Genomic DNA, 18885 nt, shown 5'->3' with positions numbered 1-18885 from the left:
GACTTGTGAATAGTAAGAGAGAAACCAACTCTCAAACTCCCCTATTGATCCTGGTGCCATCGTGATACAGTCTCCTTAAGGGTAAGAGAGTATGGGTTGTGATATCAGATACAAAGAATGTGGATTCTTCTGGGCCCTGTGCTATAGTAATGGCATAGCACCAAGAAATTGCATCGCATCCTGCTCCCCACACTCCCTGGGAGCAGCAATACCACCTCCTCCATGGACCAGTCAGTGGCTAAGGCCTTAGTAACCCTGCTCACGCGAAGTTTCCGGTCCCTGAAGAGAAGCTTGTGCCCAGTCTCATTAAGTTCCAGCCAATCCACACGGCTCTCGTGGCTGATAGTGCCAATGTTGTAGCCACCAACTAGGTCCACTAGAGAGTAAAGGAGACAGGATTCAGAAGACATTCCACACAATCATACACAGGGCATGAGGCACTCTGAAAAAGTCTGGCCTTATAGTTACAGGTTGGGTTTCAAGAATGTTACATCAATCTAGAATATGTCCTGAGGAATGCCAATGGCCAATTTAACGTAAGTTTGCTAAGATGCTTAAGATGCTGCGTTTAAAAAAAAATTGTTGAGGTTTTGTTTAACTCTGTAGTTAACTCAAAGAATGCGTTTCCTCTCTGGCACTTTTGGAGATGTCCCATAGTAGACCAGAACTATGGAGCAACTGGCTTCTATTACTCACGAAATCCTCTGCAATATAGCACTGAGCACTTTCAGGATGTGCCCCAGTTACAGCACACCCGAGAGAAGGCTGATGAGCAAAATGACCTTGATAACCAGATTGACTCCATGGAGTTACCTGCATGTGAGAGTGTCTGTGATGCAAGAGCACTGAGGGGCAAACAGTAGTGAAGGCACACACAGAATCGGGGGAGGCTCTGAGTAAAGCTAGGCTGGTCAGGACAGAGGATGAATATTTTGTTTGGTCTGAATCTTGTAAACAATATAAGAAATGATCACACTTAGAACAGACCACTTGCAAAAAAAAAAAAAAAAAAGAACAGACCACTTGCCCTAGCCAGTTTTGCTCAGTGGATAGAGCTCTGGCCTGTGGACTGAAGAGTCCTGGGTTCAGTTTCAGTCAAGAGGACATACCTCGTTGCAGGCTTGACCCCTGGCCCTGGTTGGGAAACATATGGGAGGCAACCAATTGGTGTGTCTCTTTCACATCAATGTTTCTCTATCTTTCCACCCCCTTCCACTATCTCTAAAAATCAGTGAAAAAATATCCTCAGGTGAGAATAATTAAAAAAAAAAAAAAAAAAAGGAAAGAACAGACCATTCAGGGATTCCTAGGATGCTTTCAGGGAGTCTCTAGAACAAAGCACATTCACAACTCTTATTGATATACATTTTTATTATTTTTTAAATATATTTTTATTCATTTTTTTACAGAGAGAGGAAGAGAGAGGGATAGACAGTTGGAAATATCGATGAGAGAGAATCACCGATCAGCTGCCTCTTGCACACCCCCCACTGGGGATGTGCCCGCAGCCAAGGTACATGCCCTTGACCGGAATCGAACCCGGGACCTTTCAGTCCACAGGCCGACACTCTATCCACTGAGCCAAACCGGTTCCGGCTGATATACATTATTAACAAGCAAATGTGCCTGCCTTTGTTATATATGCTGAAGCTAAAGACCAATTGCCAGTTAATGTGCACAACTGGGAAGACCAACTTCCAACTTAAAAATGAATTTTCCTTTAATTAGGGAGCAAAAATAATAAATTTTTTTTTATTTTTAAAAATTTTTTATATTTTATTGATTTTTTTACAGAGAGGAAGAGAGAGGGATAGAGAGGCAGAAACATCAATGAGAGAGAAACATCGATCAGCAGCCTCCTGCACACCCCCCACCGGGGATGTGCCCGCAACCAAAGTACATGCCCTTGACCGGAATCGAACCTGGGACCCCTCAGTCCACAGGCCGACACTCTATCCACTGAGCCAAACTGGTCTCGGCTAAAGCCATATTTTAATACCCTAATTATAAGTAGAGTCATAGAATGCTAGAGCTATGGGGACTCTATATTTTACATACACTGAAGCTGAGACCTAAAGAGTGAGGTAAGCCTGGCCAGTGTTGCTCAGTGATTGGGTGTCAACCCATGAACCAAGAGGTCGCTGGTTTGATTCCCAGTCAGGGCACATGCCTGGGTTGTGGGCTCGATCCCCAGTAGGGGGCATGCAGAAGGCAGGCGATTAGTGATTCTCTCTCATCATTGATATTTCCATCTCTCCTCTCCTCTCTAAAATCAGTAAAAAATATATTTTTTAAAAGTCTAAACATAAAAGACACTGAAAGCATAGAAAAGGCAAGCCATAGGCTTATATAAAATATATGCAAACGAGAATAACCACCAAAGGCTATAAATGCACACATACAGAACCCCTTCAAGTCAAATAAAAAAAAAAAAAGAAGACCTGATTTAAATAGGCCAGGGATATGATCTAGCAATTCACAGAAGAAAGCAAAAGCCAATAAATAAATAAACCACAAAAATATACAATTAGATACTATTTCATATACATCAGGATAAGTCAAATTGTGAAGTAAGGCAATGTCAAGTATTGCAAAGGATGTGGAAGAACGGAAACTCTAACTTTATAAATTTGCTAATGGTTCTTCTCTACAGTTCACAATTTTTCACACCTAATGTATATGTCTAGAGAACATGAGTAATTATATGGGCAGGCCTATATATGTACCAACGTAGGGACATATGGAGTTGAACATTTCACATATCCACTGTAGTGTGGGGTCACACATTTACATCTGATTTCTGGATCCTCCACCGCACACAACCCTGTGATTGGAAGTGCACTATAAACATCTATTTTAAAAGTTATGAGAGAGCCTTACTTACCTATAGCAATAGTCTTAATATCAATAAGGTAAGCCAACTTCTTATTCTCTTCCGCTCCCTGCTGACACCTCTCATTAATACGGACACTGAAACATGAAGGTAAGGCAAAAGAAGGAAGTTGGGGTGTTTATCAAGGGCTCAAGCACCACATGGGATGAAGTTCTAAGGTGAATATGAGGACGTAGGAGTCAGAAGTCAAAAAGGAATTCTTTAGAGTTTCAAATTGTAGAGAACCTTGTGGGGTTACCTGATGAGGTGGGGGTTCATGAATTCCGTACGTACAGAGCCCAGGGTATCATTATTCCCATATTCCACCAGGGTTAGCTCCCCAGCATTGAAGATCATGCATACCTGGGGGTGAATGGAATTGTTATATGACGGAAAGGTTGCATGAAGAAAGAGAAAAACGTAGAGGGAGGTGACTGTCAGTTCAAAAGGACTCCTACTTTTCTCTCTGTTCTGTCCCTCTGCCCATTTCACCCTCTGCCTTTCTTTATCTGCTGTCTTTTCAACCTATTGCCACTTGCCATCCTTCTGACACAGGAACCGGAAGGAGGCTTATGAAGACGGCGATGGTGAAAAAGCTCTACTCACATTTTCATTTTCAAAGAAATACTTCTCATTGCCACCAGATCCCTGCCAAGCTACCTGTAAAAGGAAGACATAGGGGACAGTGTGGGTAACTATCCAAGGCGGTGCTGAAAGAAGGAAAGAGTGGGAGGCAGAGAAACGGAGTCTGGGGAGGCTATGATGTTGCACAAAAGAGGTGCGTTGTCAGATTCTGCCCTGGTCGCTATGTTTCTGAGAGGTGCCATAAAAACAGTTTACAGTGGGGATCCGTATTCCAGGACTCCAAAGCTCCTGGGCCTCATTCCCTGAAACCAGATCCACAATATCAGAATGTCAGAGCTTCCTGTGGAGATCTTCCCCCTGGGAACCCTGGCTCCTCTGAAGTAGCAACTCAACAAGTCCCTTCCCAAGGCAGGGGAGGGTGGGTGGGTGGGAGGTAATCAACCAAGGACCGTGTATGCATACATGTATGGCCCATGGACACAGACAGTGGGGCATAGAGGGCCTGGGGTGGAGGGCAGGGGAGGCTGGGAGGGGGGGATTAAAGGGAGGGCATATATAGTACTTTCAACAATAATTAAAAATTATAAATAAATAAATAAATAAATAAATAAATAAGTCCCTTCCCAGCCCTCCCCCCACCCCCCATCTTGGTTCCCACCTCACTAAGGCGATTCGTGTTCAGGTCCCCCAGCAGCAGTGTATCTGACGTGTGGGCCACCAGGTAGCGTTCCTTCCCCAGGATTTTCACTTCTTCCACCTCATAGCCGTAGTGTGACTTGAGTACCACTCGGGTCCCAGATGATAGGTTCTTCACAATCACCTGGGTAGGGGACACATCTGAGCTCCCTAGGATCCCCCAACCCCAAAGGAGGGTGAACCTGCTGTGAACCTGAGGGTGAACCCTTTGCCCTAAGCTAATATCTTATTTCCTCACCTGGCCTTAGACACTGGGTAATAAGAACATGCACGTTTACATGGTGCTTTGCCACTTATGAAATGCTTTCATATGCTATCTCTTTCGATGCTTATAATACATATGATTCTGAAAGTTCCACTGGACAAAACCAATCACTCTCCCTATGTTCCCACAGCTCTTTGTAGAAATCTTTATGATAACTTTTACCACTGTTACTATATTATTTTTTATATGTCTGTGCCTTTGCTGGAATGATCTTCTCAATTAAGGTACAGGGTGTTACAGATAATTATCTTGCATTTGCAATGACTAACAGTGCTGACACACAGAGAATGGATGTTTCTGGAGAAAATAAAATAATGAAGGAATCAATGAATAATAAATGAAAGAAAAAAGGAAGTGCCCTAGCTGGTTTGGCTCATTGGATAAAGTGTCAGCCTGAGGACTGAAGGGTCCTAGGTTGGATTCTAGTCAGGGGCATATGGTTGCAGGCTCAATCCCCAGCAGGGGGAGTGCAAAAGACAGCCAATGATTCTCTCTCATCATTGATATTTCTCTCTCTCTCTCCTCTCCCTTCCTCTCTGAATCAATAAAAATACATTTAAAAGAAAAACGGAAGATTAAGGTAGAGAAAAGAAAAAAAGCAGGCTAGGGAACTAAGAAATTAACTTGCAATATCATACACAGTGAGCTCAGAGGCTCTAAAACATCAGAATGTACCCTTATACTCCTACTTATCAACTTCACCAGTTGACATCAGCTAGGCAGTGAAGTTTTAAACGAGAAAGGTGTAAGTGGCAATCTCCATACCCCGTAAGCCTGATGTTTAAACCTTTTCTTATAATAAGCTGAAAGAACTATTTCAGTAAAGTTGCCAGAGAGCTGCCCCAACATATTCTATTCCCAGAAAAACTCTGCTGGAGGATAAATTTGATACCGTGGCTGTGGCCAGAAGGCAGGGAAGTATTCCAAGGATGAGTGAGCCATGGCAAGATCTTGGAGTGGCAGGCTTTCAGCAGCTTACCTGGCTAGGTCCCACATACGTCAATTCAAACTTGTTCTTATAGATGCTCCTCCGGAGGCAGCAGTCAAACTGTTCCACTCCCCCACACAGTGTGCCCTAGGGAGGAAAGTGACAGCATAAAGAGAAGCACACATGGACCCAGGCATGGGAACGTATCTAGAGACACCTTCACAACTTAGGTTCTAAAACCTAGGGAAGCCCTAACTGGTTTGGCTCAGTGGATAGAGCATTGGCCTACGGATTCAAGGGTCCCGGGTTCAAGGGTCAAGGGCATGTACCTTGGTTGCAGGCACATTCCCAGTGGGAGGTGTGCAGGAGGCAGCTTATCGATATTTCTCTCTCATCGATGTTTCTAACTCTCCCTCTCTCTTCCTCTCTATAAAAAAATCAATAAAATACATTTTAAAATAAAAAAATAAAATAAAACCTAGGGAAGTGGGTAGTTTTGGGATGTCCCAGCTAGAAAAGAGTTGGCAAACTCGAACTCAAGGGCATAGTGATGGGAGGTAAGGGAGAATTCTGCTCTGTCTATACAGCTCCTTTGGCCTCCAATAAAGTATGCATTTCTCTTTCCTGTCTGTGACGTCAAATTTTTGGGCTGGGGTCAGAAGGGAAGAGGAGGTTCTCTACTGACAGGAGAGCGCTTTAGGACAAGGCAGGCTTTTTCATAGTTTGGAGAACATCGCCAGTACAGAAAGGGCTGACTGAGTAGCATACTGCACAGAGTCGTGAGCCATCCCGCTTCCAGGCCAAGGCAGTGACGGTGTATAAGTTGGCAATCTCCTTGGGCTTTGCCTCTTCCCAGATGCTTCTCCGAGGGCTCCAGTTGAGCACCCGAAGTCTGAAATAAAGTATGCGGCTTTTATAAGAGATGGGGGATGAGAAAAGGAGTGGAAGTGAGCTGGTATCTGAAGGAAATTGGTCTTGCTAAATCAGAGAAGACACGAAAAAGAACAGACAAGCTAGTAGGACAAAAGGTTCAAAGGAAGTAAGTTGGGAAAATCAGATCAAAGTAAAATGGAATAAGAGTGATGGGAGGGGAGAAAACAAAAGGAGATTATAGCTGGTGAGAAAAATAAGCTGTTAGCAGTAGAGAAATATGGGGTGCAGGAGAAATGATAATAGTTAGGGAAGAAAAAAAGGAACAGGAAGAGTCACAAAATTGAAGGGTATAGAAAGAGAGGACTCACAAAGCTGGGGTTAAAAGCACTCTAAGAAAGTGATGGGACCCAGACCCTACTTGTTTATCTACTGTTGCATCATTCATTCATAAAAAAATTTGAGCATATATTATGTGCTAGATGTTAACCTAGTCACTGGAGATTAAAAAAAAAAAAAAAAGAAGAAGAAAGAAAGAAAAAAAGAATAAGGGCTCTTCAATTTAGCCAGAAAGATACAAACTCTAAAGTATAATACAATGTGATAAACACTAAGCCAGTGGTCTAAAAAGAGGTGATGGGAAGACAAGCGGAAATACATTCCACTGTGGAATCGCTAAGGGAAGCAGAGAGACACAACAGAGCATGTGCATTTTGGTTGGAGCAGAAGAGGAAATGCGTAAATTAAAACCTGAGAGTCTCTTTCAACATGCATTTGATTGTGATCCAGTCTGCCACTCTGGTTGAGGAAAACTGGACTACGGCAAAGAGCACACAGGGGAGGTAGGCAGAAAGGGGGGGGACCCACCTGTCATAGCTTCCCAGCACAACAGACTGGCCCCCCGGACTCGTGGCAGCGGTGGTAAACTCTCGCTCCTGAGGGTCCCGGCTATAGTCAAACGTTTGGAGCACATGGCCTTCCTTTCCGTAGGCCACAATCCTCCGGTCACAGCCTGCAGCCACGATGCTGTTGGTAGCCCAAGCCAAGGCATAGGGTGGGCATGGATGGTTAATCAACTTCCCCTAAGATAGAAGTAGAGAGTTCCAACACTCTGACTCTGGGGACTCCACCAGAAATATCTCATTCAGAGCACCGGACACACTCACTCTGATCATCTTACTCTGCAGAAATCTTTCTCCCAGCACATCCTAACCCTGAGACTTCACATATTGTCTTTCTGTCTTATATGCACACATACATATATATGACACATATGTACACACCTATTGACCTTGTGACCTTGTATTCAAGAAGAACCCTCAAAATACTTACATGTTGGAGATGTTTACTATGTACCTAATAAGGTCCCCAAAGGGAGATGTCCTAAGCATTAACCAACCACAGGGAGCTATGGCTCCTTTTTTATTATTTATTTTAGGATGGAAACATTGAATTATTACATAAGTAATTCTTAATGTAAATGATTCAAACCAAAGAGAACTAGAGTGAAACATAAACATTCTTTTTACCTTTTCCCTCTTGAAAGTAAATAAGTCTTTCTTCTGTAAGTTTATATACATTACATATTTTTTGTATAATGAGAATAATTTTCACTTTTCATTACTCCCAGAGTCTTTATTTCCCTTCGTCTCCAAGTCCCTTCCACCTGACTCACCTTTTCCCATAAACATTAAGCTCTGGCCTCCTAAACACAAATCCTCCTGTGGCCACATCCAGCTGTCTCTCCCCCTGAGGTCTTATTTCTCTAACCTCCTTCCCTGGCACCTCCACCCAAATCCCTGAATGTCCAGCCTCCTCTAGGAGGGCTCTTGGGACTTCCTTCCCTCCCCCAGAGCATCCTTTATTCATACCTGTGACTCTCCAGACCCTACGTCTTCCAAGAAATACCTAACAATAGTGCCATCGGCATGACCAGAGAGAATTCCTTTCCCAGAGCAACTGAAAAAGGGGAAAAGAAAAAAAAGGAGAGAAATACAGGAAAAGATTAGAATACTCTGTCTTATCAAGAAATTCCCCTTTCTTTGTCAAACACTGCCCTGCCTGTGGTTCCTGCACCCAGTCTTCCCCATCTTTCATCCTCTGGTCTCCCATTCCAGACTTCCCCACAGCCTTTTCCTACCATTTCCAAACCCTTGGGATACCACTCGCCTTACTCACTTTGTTGTAAGTGACACCACGTAGGAATCTGTCCCGTAGATGGTAGATGACTTATTAGTTTTAGTGTTTGCTAAACGAACCTGAAATTGGAAGAATGGACACAAGTCTGGTTAGGGTACTTTCAATTTCGCCCATGTCCTAAGGAAAGAAAAAGAAAAAAACTGGTCCCTTTGCATTCTCCCCCAGCACACAACTCAACCCTAAAGGAGATTAACCATATTTCTTTCTTCATAACAATTATCCCCACCCCCAACCTTTCCTGTGGTTCTCTTCTCTCCTTTACCTTCCCTTCAGCCAATCCAAAGACAATGATGTACTCCATTGGCCACTGCAGACAAGTAACAGCACTCTGTAAGAAAGAAAGGATGAAAGGATAATCACTTCTATGAGGGTTAGCACATTTACCATAGCATAAATCTGAACTGCCTGGACACCTTGGCTAATGCCACCACCACAATCGCCTACAGGGAAGGAGAAGAGGAGACACAACTGGGCTCTGAGGAGGAAAGCAGATGAGGATGAACAGCCAGGTAGCATCATCCATGCAGTAGGAAAAGTCAGATATAGATGTTAAAAAAAAAAAAAAAAGCAACTCCTGGTTGCATTTGTAAGCAGGTATACTGATACATGTTTGTTCATCCTCATCTCCCAGGGACTGGTCAGAACTTTACCGTCTGGATGAACTTGTTACAGATGACTTTCTTGTCACCCCTGCCAAATAGAAGGAAGAAAAGCATATTAAAAACCATTTTCATAGATATATTGGTACAAATAATGCTAGGGGAAGGGAAGAGGGAGCAGATATGTTCCTGCCACTTCACAGGTGCCTTGAAAAGAGGCATAAGAGGGAGCGTTGAGTAGCTCTGGAACAATCATCCAGGGCTCCCCAGGACCTTACAGGGCCTCCTTGTTGACTTAGACCAGTGGTCGGCAAACTACGGCTCACAAGCCACATGTGGTTCTTTGGCCCCTTGAATATTTAGCAAAGGCCAGCTTAGGAGTACCCTAATTAATAACAATGTACCTACTTATATAGTTGAAGTTTTAAAAATCTGGCTCTCAAAAGAAATTTCAATCATTATACTGCTGATATTTGGCTCTGTTGACTAATGAGTTTGCCAACCACTGACTTAGACTGATTCCTCCAGGGCTGGGACCAAAGGACACAGGGGGCCGGCAAAGTCAGAGAAGCAAAAACAGACTCTGCCTTCCATGCCACAGTTCGGCCTTCATCCTCTCTATTCTCCCTCCCCAGTGAGGCAGTTCCTCCTGCCTTCCCCATCTTCTCTGAGTCACTCCCTTCTCCCAATCGCTATCCTTACCAATCTTCTCCAATTTTGTACACATAGATGATGTTGTCTGTCTGTCCTACGGCAATTTTAGTGGAATCAGGAGAAAATGCCATGCCCTTCACCATATAGCTCTTTCTGCCATACTAAGAATTAAAAAGAAAAAAGTAATGAGAATATGTGAAAGGGAAAAAGAGACGGAAGGGTGCATGTGTGACTGGAGTGAGCTTGAGGGATTTATACTGAGAAATGGAAGGGCAGGCCCATTTCTCTGCCTATGGCCAGGAAGTGGATTCCTAAGGCCCATCAACAGGTTAAGGTACACATGAGTACGCTTCACCTTCATGTCAGCTGGTTTGGTGGAGAATTTATCTCTCCGCTCCCCGTGTTCATCATATAGCAATACCACTCGGTCCACTGTGCAGACAGCAAATTTGGCATTGTTCTGGGACCAAGCCATGCAGGTCACCTTTGCAGCTCCATCCTGCAGAGGCAAAAATAAATTTAAGTGCTGGTCTAAAATGCCAAAAGCATTTCTAATTCCATTACTTCGAGTGTGGCGCTTGTCAATTTTCCTTAAAGCAAAGAGACGCACTTGACCCATCTGGTCTCCAAGGCCATAAAACCCTAGACTGTGGGAACAAGGTGCTTCTAGAAACCCATATAAGAGGTGATATGCTTAGTCAACTGTACCCATGTCCTTGCAATGGTCTTGTCCCCTTTGAAATAAATTCAGTTGACCTAAGTTTTGGTCTTCAGCCATTTATTCAATTAATATTTTCTGAATACCTCACTGAGAAAGGCACCTGGCCAGGGGCTGAGAGGGAGACAATGACCAAAGCATGGTCTCTGGCCCAGGATCTAAAAAGATGTTGTGAAAAGACAAGAAGGGAAAAGTCCCATAAGTGAGGTATGTACAAAGCACTATAATAGTTTGTAGAAGCCTGAGATAATTTGTTTATACGATCAACATTAAGCTTTGAAGAATGGATGCAGCTGAGTGAAGAAATTATCTTAGGTAGGAGAAATGGCATGAGCAAAGGCAAGCATGGTCAAGTAATGGTAATTTAATTGAGCCAAAACTGTCTTGTAAATAGCAAAATAGAGGAGAAACAGACTGAGGCCAGTTAAAGAAGGATCTTCAAAACCAGAATTTTTGGTAGGAAAGGGGGAGATAATAAAACTTCTGGAATAGGGAGTAAAATAATCAGAGTTGAGACTTAGGATGCGCAATGCCACCTTGTTTTTTGTTTTCCCTTAACTATCTACTTCACCAAAGCCCATATTAGAAGTGCTTATCTCCCAGTGAGTTATTCTTGCCAGATCTGTCCCTTCCGCCACTAGCCCTGGTCCTCTACAATGCTGCACTAAGGACTTTCCTTCTTGAAATAAAAAACTTAGTTTCTGCTTCAATTGATTAATTACTTGAGCTGTACAGTGCTGCCTTAAAACAGTTACTTTTCATTTCTAGTTCAGATACCTCCAAAGTCAGATGTTTTTCCCCCCCATCAAAATCCTCACACCAGTCAGAAAATAGCCACACCACCACTAGTATCACCCTCCAACTCTTTTTCAAAAACTTTATTTTAAAAATTATGTTTTTACTGATTTCAGAGAGGAAAGGAGAAACATCAGTGATGAGAGAGAACCATTGATCGGCTGCCTTCTGCACTCTCCCACTGGGTACGTGCCCATAGCCATGGTACATGCCCTTGACTGAAATTGAACCTGGGACTCTTGAGTCCGCAGGCCAACACTCTATCCACTGAGCCAAACTGGTCAGGGCCCTCCAACTCTTGATTAAATTATGTTAGAAGGGCTGAGGGCTCCTCAACAATTGTTGTCTATCATCTTCCTTTGTCATTTTTTCCAAACTTGGGCATTCAGCCCTTTCCTGCAGTGTGACATCATCTTACTTTGTAAAATTGAAGGAAGATTTTACTTCCAATTATTCCATTAAGGTAAAGAAAAATTTAAATTACTGACTCAGGGGCCAGTTTACTGAGCAAAGGGCACATCTGTCTCTCTCTCTTTAATTTGACTTTATTTATTTGATTTGAAAGGAGAAACATCAATGTGAGAGAGAAACATTGATTGGCTGCCTCCTGCATGTGCCCCCAATTAGAGATTGAACCCATAACCTGGGTATGTGCCCTGACGGGGAATTGAACCCGCCATCTCTTGGTGTGTAGGATGACACTCCAACCAACTGAGCCACACTGGCCAAGGCTAGGCACATCTTTCTTTTGTTCTAATTTCCTTCTATTCTCCTAATGCCAGTCCTCTGTTAAGCCTTCCTGGTTTCCATAATTAATCCTCTTTTCTCTGTAATATGTACTTGACAGGGTGGTTATGAGGAAATAAAACAATAATAGCTAACCTTTAACAAGTGCTTACCATAGACTGGGCATTTTGATAAGTGCTTGATATTCATTATCTTGTTTTACCTCATAACACTGAGGTAGATGCCATTATTATGTGTCTTTTACAGGGGAAACTGAGACACGAGGAGGTTAAGTAATTTGCTCACCTTTACATAGACAATTGGTAAGTGACAGAACCAAGATGTAAATCCATGTATGTATGACTTCATAAGCCACAATCCTAACTTCTTTACTTATGCTTATTAAACATTAAGTTACGACAGACATTGTTCTTATTAGTTTTGTATTTTCTTCTTCGAATTTTGAACGTCCTTCTCTCCTGTCTATCCATTTTTTTTTACACTGCTTTTCAGTTTACAATGCTCTTTTGTGTCTATTACCTCCTTTACCTCTTCCCAGATCTCCTAAGGTTGCTATTAGAAGGAATGCTGAGAGAGACTGTGTGATAAGGGCTAAAGTCTGAGGTAGACATTTATTTAAAGTAAAGTAGTGGTGGTAGCTCAAACCGTTTTTGGCTCAGTGGAACTGAAGGGGCCCTGGTTTGATTCTGGTCAAGGACTTGTACCTTAGTTGTGGGCACATCCCCAATAGGGGGTGTGCAGGAGGCAGCTGATTGATGTTTCTCTCTCATCGATGTTCCTAACTCTCTATCCCTCTCCCTTTCTCTCTGTAAAAAAATCAATAAAATATACTTTTAAATAAATAAATAAATAATAAAGTAGTGGTGACGCTAGGACTTGAATTCTGGTTTTCCAACCCCTAAGCCCAGCCTTCAGGGTTCCTCCCCCAGTACCCAGCCTCTTGTGGATCAGAGATCTATCCGCACCATGAGAACGCACGGCGCGGACTCCGGCACTCCCTCTCAGGCGGGGGCTTGCACTGAGAGCGCTTATTTAATTCCGTGTGGGTTTATGTTCGTTGTTTACAGGCGCAGGAGCCTTTTGAAGGCAGGAATGCAATGGCAGCTAGTTCTGGATCCCTCGGAGCCCCAGCACGGGGCCTGGTACAAAACGGATGCTCAGTGACACGCAATGCAAGCCGCAGTGGCTAGCGCTCCATCTCGCCTACTGGACTGGATGGACAGCATGGACGCAGCCGAGTCGCGAACGGCCGTCGGTCTTCTGCACACAGTAGGCACTCGGCACGATTAAACGTCAGTCCCCCGCTTCTCCTGGGGTGTTAAAACGGGCGGGGGAGGGACGAAGCACGCAACTCCTCACCTGAGGGCTCAGCAGGGTTCTCAGGTGCTTCAGCTGCATGACGAACACCTGTCTCTCTCTCTCAGATGCCACCGGACGGCGACAACTCCGGCGGTTACCTGGACAACCCGTCACGCAGCCTCAGCGACGCCGCTGACGCAAACGCGCCCGGGGCGCACCGCACGTCGCAAAGTCATCACGTAGGTTCGGGGCGAAGCGGACAGAACGTGCGCAGGCGCAGTGAGCTTTAGGGCGGGACCCGGTGAGGACTGGATGTATCCTCTCCGTCACCAATCCCGTCGCTGCCTGCATTCAAGCTCCAGCCGAGCTCCCGAGCCTGCAGCAAACCGAGGTCTATGTAATCGCAGCCTCTCTCGCTCTCTGATGTACGTAAACCGGGCTGAATGCTTTCTTTTAATCCTCGCAGCCCTGAAGGAAAGCAGGGCAGTTGCTCTTCTAGACCTTTTACAATTGACGGAATTGAATCCCAATGCATTATGTGACTTGCACGGGACCACAAGGCTCAAACGATAGCTAACAGGGAATACTCAGTGTGTGTCTGCCGGGCTTACAGTGCAAAGGGTTGCACATGCATTATCTCATTTAAGCTCAAAGCCACCTTTTGCGGGGATAGCATTATTAGTCCTATTTTACAGCACAGTCCGTTAAGGATGGAACTGGGATTCGACTTAGATCTGGCACATTGGAGCACCCTTTCTATTCCTTATCAACTCCTGCTTCCCTATCTCCATGCCACTATACCCCGTGGCTCTCCCATCCCAAGAAATGATGTGTCCAGTCTGAGAGATGAATGTTTTGAAGCCGGTGGCCAGGGAGAGGTAAGGTAACCTGCCTCCAAATTGAGTAGTGGTGGAGTAAAGACTTCTGATTAGATCAGGATGCTTTCCTGGTTCAGGGTGGAGAGCAAACCAGAAATGGGCTCATCTGATAGGTTAAGGTTGTCTTTCCATCCCTGGGGTTGGAGATTGGTTTAGTAGAAAATATATTGACTTCTTGATCTTTATTTGGATCAGGGTCTCTTTCAGAATTGTTGGTTTATTTTCTTGTAACATCCCAGGGAGAGATCAAGATTCAGAAAAGGAGAGTTATTCATAAGCCTTCCCTGGAAAGATCTGGAGTTGAGAAGACCTGTAACCTGCCTTTTCAAAGTGTAGCATATGCTTCTCAGACAGATTCTGGGTTCTGAAGCCTTTCCCCCACAGTGGTTACAAATGTCAACTTGTATTTCACTGGTGCCAACCAATTGGAACTTAGGAAAGAGTCCCTGTTTTCACAGGAAACAAATGGGTGCTAGAGCCCAAATTAGAATTCTTTTGACAGGGGAGTTTGATCCCTTCAACTTTATTTCCAGAATCCTCCTCTGGATATGGTGGCAGCGAATGAAAATGACGTCATTTGTGCTTTACAGTTATTAATTGAACTTGACTCAGTCAACAGAGACAGAGACATAAGGGAAAGCAAGGACAGGGAAGAACAGGCACAGGAACGCACAGGAGGAGCATGTAGCACCGAGGGATCCATCAGTGTAGCTGCTCTTCCGTTTGTCCCAAGACACTGTTCAGTCCTTTTCTGCAAACTAGCTCAGGTTTGATGGGGGAGTCACAGGAATAAATGGTGAGGAGCTGAGCTGCTGATGTGAAGATAACAAGGCTACTGGCCCTCTTATGTGATATAACTTTAGTTTCCACTGGTACAGGAAGAATTAATATCCTCTTCTTTCCTTGTCCCCTTCCTGGCCCAATAAAGCAAAAGGAATTAGGGCTCTAGCTTCCTGTACCCCTTCCTGGCCTCTCTCCACCCATCCCAGGCTGGAGAATCAAAGAAAACACTTTAAAATGAAAATTGATGAAGTGTGAAGGCTCCCATCAGGTTGGTGGCAGTGTGAAGGGCCCTTGTAGTCAGAGAAGAGAAGGTGGGGAAACGTCTTTAGCATACTATACAGTCAGTTCCATTTTGTCCAAGAACCTTTATTGGAAAAATGTCCAAGGAGTGGGATCACCAGCAGCTGGGGGTGCTACCAAGTGAGAGGGGGAGCACCTGAGGCTCCATGGAAGACATTGGAGTAGTGCAGTGCAGTGTCTGTCATTATTTATTTGCTGGGAGAGGGGGAGTACCTACAGAAACCCCTCTCTGAGACCCAGAGGCAAGATGTGGGGGCAGCAGGGAATGCTGAGTCCTGATACAAGGGACTTGGGGGCTCCATTTGGGACCTAATGGGATAGGGTTGAACAAGTGATTCTCCCCTGGACCTGCGGGATGGAAAGACATACCCCACCTGATATCCTCTCCCCAAGTCCAGGGGCACAGACCCTCACAGACCTACCTTCTGGCCCTGTTCACAGTGGAAAGAGGATGGGTACCAGGCCTGAGATTGTGGGAGTGTCATCTTCTGGGATACTGTGGGATCCTTCAGTCTTGGGCTGACCACCGTCTTAGGCTCTCCCTGACCCCAGCCCCATGCCCAGGTTGTTAGTACGTCTCTTTTCTGGTTCTGTTTCTTCACTCATACGTCTATGGTGTTGATAGATGGTGACTTTTTCTGTGAATGAAAATGACTTGAGTCTCTACATTTCTGGAAGGAAATACCACCTCCATCCCAAATTCCCATTGGGATTTTTCCTGCCCCTCCTTGCCTTTCTCCCCTTTTCCCTGACTGCTCCCAGAGGCAAAAATATCTCCCTTCCCTCCCTCACAGGCCCCACCTCACCTGTCTTGTCCCCACTGGCCTTCCCTGAGGACTCTGCTCTGGCCCCTTCCCCTTCTCCTTGGGGTTGTTGTTGGAGTCGTTGTCCTTGATGATATCGTACTGACGGCAGAACAGCCCGATGACAGCTGAAACACAACAATACAGTCTGAGCCTTGATCCCAACCTCCCCCCTCACACCCTCAAAGGGCAGTGAGATGCCCACAGTGGATGGAGAATCGGAGAAGAAAATCTTTTGAGTTCCTGGTGCACATGCACAAGCACCCCCACCCCTCTTAGTCTTCCTCTCTGGGCTCCCCATAGCCTCCTCTCCCTCTCTTCAAATTTCTGCTAACCCCTCTCAACTGAGCATCTTCCGACTCCATTTCTCTCACCTCCTTTTCTCCCAGCAACCTTCGCCACCTCCCACCTTCACTGAGCCCCATTCCCTCAATCATTGGTCCCCTGTCCAGCAGCTGCTTACTCACCAGCCCACATGAGCAGCACCACCACAATGATGACCACTTCCCCTGTCTGCAGTGGTCGCTCTCCATCCAGACCTTCCACTGTGATGTCACCTGAGAAGGAAGGACACAGCCTCTGGGCGTGGAGCGTAGCTAGAGAGGTATGTCTACGCAGACAGTCAAGGATGGAGATACGGAGGATTCCAGCCAGGGCAGACCCATCCCAGCATTGCCCCTGGTAGCCCCTCTCTGGGAAGCTCTTGATGGACAAGGGGTCACAGGCCCAACAAGCAGGAAGGCTACAGGTCAGGCACTTGCTCATGCAAGCTGCAGCCGCTGTGAACTGAGGTTGGGTAAAAAGGGAGCTTAAAAGCCCTTCCTCCAAAGGATTCATTAACAGCCTGTGTACGCCCAATCGCCTGCCAGCCTGCCTTCCTTCCTTTCCTGGCAGCACAACCCATTAAATCATCCTTCTCTTCATCTAAGCTAGACTGTTGCTTGCTTTGGAGAAACAAACAAGAGGCCTAAGTCTGGATACAAAGCCGGAGAATGCAAAGCTTTAGGGAGTGGGGGCAACAGACCCTCACCTGGGCTGGAGCTGTTGGAAGGCAGCCGATCCGAACCCTTGAGAGTTCGGAAGTGCACCCGGGGCCCCGGGGGGCTCTCCCCGCGAAGGCCGATGCTCCTGACCTGCACCGTGTAGTCGCTGTCTTCAGCCAGGCCCCAGAGGGCGCAGGCTCGAGTGGTGGTGTTCACCTCCCGGATCACCCGCTGTCCCGGGCCATTCTGTCGCTTCAGAAAGACAATGAGAGAGAGAGAAGGGCAGCCTCACCTCATTCCCAGGCCACAGGCTCACCCAGCACTCCTGAACACCCAAAGCCGAGGGAGTGCGGTGGAAAGGGCAGCTGGAGCCAGGGCACACCAGCTCCCAGCTTCTCCCGCCGCCGGCAGGGAGCTGGGGCTGGGGGTAGGGGGGCAGGATATTCAGAGATCCAAGGACACAAGTTAGGGGAGCAGAAGGGTGATGCATACTTGCTGGGATATGGAGTAGCCGATGACGATGTTGCCTTCTGGGACGTCCCAGGACACAGTGGCCGAGTTGGCTCTGAGGTGAGTGACTGTCACATTCACAGGAGACGGAGGCCGGTCTGAGAGGGGCCAGGATGTGAACAGGTTAACAGGTTCCGCCCGCTGACTAGCTCTGGTTAACTCCCTCCTCCGCCTCCTCTGCTCACCTGCTCGCACAAAGCCCAGGTCACAGCTGACCAGCAGGAGGACCGTGGGACTCAGATAAGGGGAGAGGGGCATCAGCGCAGCCATGGTCCCCGCCGAGTCCGCTAGGAGGCACTGAGGCATCCGCTAGACATCCAAGCGGGGCTCCTGGAGGTGGCAGGAGTTGGGGGTGGGGAGGGGAGTCAAGGACTGTCCAGAATGCCCGTGTGGGCAACAACTCTCCCGGACGCCCCACGGCCCACAGCGGCTCCAGAGCGCCCCCTTTGCCCACCCTATCCTCGCCCCCGCATCACCCAGGCGCCCCCAGAGCGTGGCTCTGCCCTGCCCACACCCACCTCCGCGGGTCCTCGCGGTCGATCAGGTCTCGGAGGGGGGTGCCTAGTGGGCGACCCATCGCCCGAGTTGGTGGCGCTGCCGCTACCCCATCCCGGCCCGGGCCCGTCGAGGCGGGTGGCACGGGGCCGGGCTGCGGGCGGAGCGCGGAGGCGGAGCGGGCGCGGGCTGCAGGGCCCCCAGCGCCGGGGCGGGCGGCGCGGTGGGTCCGGGAGTGCGGGGCGGTGCAGGGCTGACCGGGCCCGGGTGCGGGTGCGGGAGGCGGCGCGGCAGTCCCCGCCGGCGCCCGCAGCAGGATGTGCCCGTTTCAGCGAGCGAGCGAGCCGCCGCCTTCCGCAGAGCTGGCCGCGCGCTCCGCCGCAGCCTGGCCAGACGTCCCGGCCCCCGCCCCGCTCCGCCGGGGTGCCTGCTGCCGTCATTCCCCGCACCCCCACTCCCCGCCCCTCCCGCACCTACCCTCCGTTCTCCGAGCTCCTCCCCCGACCCTGCCCTTGGCGGCCCCCCAGGTCCCATCCCTTCAGATCCCAGGCTGGGTCCTAGGAGCCCGCACGGGGGCGATGGGAGAGGCACTGGGCGAGGGTCTCTAGCGCCAGGGGCTGCTCCTCCTCCCTCCTCGGATGGAATCAGCCAGGAGTACGGGAGGGGACAGAGTGATGGAGATGATTGTTTCAAGACTCTCCTACTTGTAGACTGCGTCAGCTTTGAAGTCTTTTCTCCATGCACAGTGTGGTATTTATCCCTTCCGTCTCTCATTCTTTCATTGATGAAGCAAATATTTATTGAGGGTCTCCTGTGTACCTGGAATGGTACAGTGATTATTAAGAGTCCTGAGTTTTTAGGGGCGGGGGGGGGGGGGGAAGATTTAAAGAGCAACAACTTGCCAAA

At 47.1% G+C, this 18885-nt stretch overlaps 2 protein-coding genes across 3 annotated transcripts in view; both read right to left on the bottom strand.

Annotated features, from left to right (window-relative positions):
• The window catches only part of IFT172 (intraflagellar transport 172), a 34503-nt gene extending 21034 nt beyond the window's left edge, over positions 1-13469 (bottom strand). Inside the window, exons 1-15 of the mRNA XM_084900170.1 lie at positions 13288-13469; positions 10024-10167; positions 9717-9829; positions 9066-9105; positions 8678-8743; positions 8395-8474; positions 8088-8175; positions 7084-7298; positions 6115-6238; positions 5398-5493; positions 4116-4277; positions 3479-3532; positions 3132-3235; positions 2885-2970; positions 264-376 (exon numbers count right to left, since the gene is read on the bottom strand). Coding sequence (XP_084756296.1) covers positions 264-376; positions 2885-2970; positions 3132-3235; positions 3479-3532; positions 4116-4277; positions 5398-5493; positions 6115-6238; positions 7084-7298; positions 8088-8175; positions 8395-8474; positions 8678-8743; positions 9066-9105; positions 9717-9829; positions 10024-10167; positions 13288-13326 — 1524 coding nt within the window. The 5' untranslated portion in view covers positions 13327-13469. The remainder of the gene's footprint in view (positions 1-263; positions 377-2884; positions 2971-3131; positions 3236-3478; positions 3533-4115; positions 4278-5397; positions 5494-6114; positions 6239-7083; positions 7299-8087; positions 8176-8394; positions 8475-8677; positions 8744-9065; positions 9106-9716; positions 9830-10023; positions 10168-13287) is intronic.
• A 1764-nt stretch (positions 13470-15233) lies between these two features.
• On the bottom strand, positions 15234-18138 carry FNDC4 (fibronectin type III domain containing 4). 2 transcript variants are annotated; one of them, XM_084900016.1, is made up of 7 exons: positions 18003-18138; positions 17670-17814; positions 17467-17582; positions 17022-17226; positions 16459-16548; positions 15995-16119; positions 15234-15826 (listed from the first exon to the last, which is right to left on the bottom strand). In XM_084900016.1, exons 2-7 carry the CDS (start codon positions 17788-17790, stop codon positions 15791-15793), a joined length of 693 nt encoding a protein of 230 aa, XP_084756142.1. In that variant the 5' UTR covers positions 17791-17814; positions 18003-18138; the 3' UTR covers positions 15234-15790. The 2 variants fall into 2 exon arrangements, with proteins under 2 accessions (XP_084756142.1, XP_084756143.1); XM_084900017.1 differs by having other exon boundaries at positions 17022-17220.
• Positions 18139-18885: the final 747 nt, after the last annotated feature.

Source organism: Pipistrellus hanaki, assembly GCF_964339955.1.
Source record: "Pipistrellus hanaki genome assembly, chromosome: 12".
NCBI lineage: Eukaryota > Metazoa > Chordata > Mammalia > Chiroptera > Vespertilionidae > Pipistrellus > Pipistrellus hanaki.
Note: the sequence above shows the minus strand (reverse complement) of the source record. Positions and strands in the feature narration are given on the sequence as shown.

What these genes read in the sequence shown, in the direction of transcription:
- FNDC4 (XM_084900016.1), bottom strand. Translation starts at nt 17,790, where the DNA reads ATGCCTCAGTGCCTCCTAGCGGACTCGGCGGGGACCATGGCTGCGCTG. An exon ending in CCTGGGCTTTGTGCGAGCAG is followed by an intron (nt 17,583 to 17,669) that starts GTGAGCAGAGGA and finishes GGCCCCTCTCAG; the next exon opens with ACCGGCCTCCGTCTCCTGTG. An exon ending in GCTACTCCATATCCCAGCAA is followed by an intron (nt 17,227 to 17,466) that starts GTATGCATCACC and finishes GTCTTTCTGAAG; the next exon opens with CGACAGAATGGCCCGGGACA.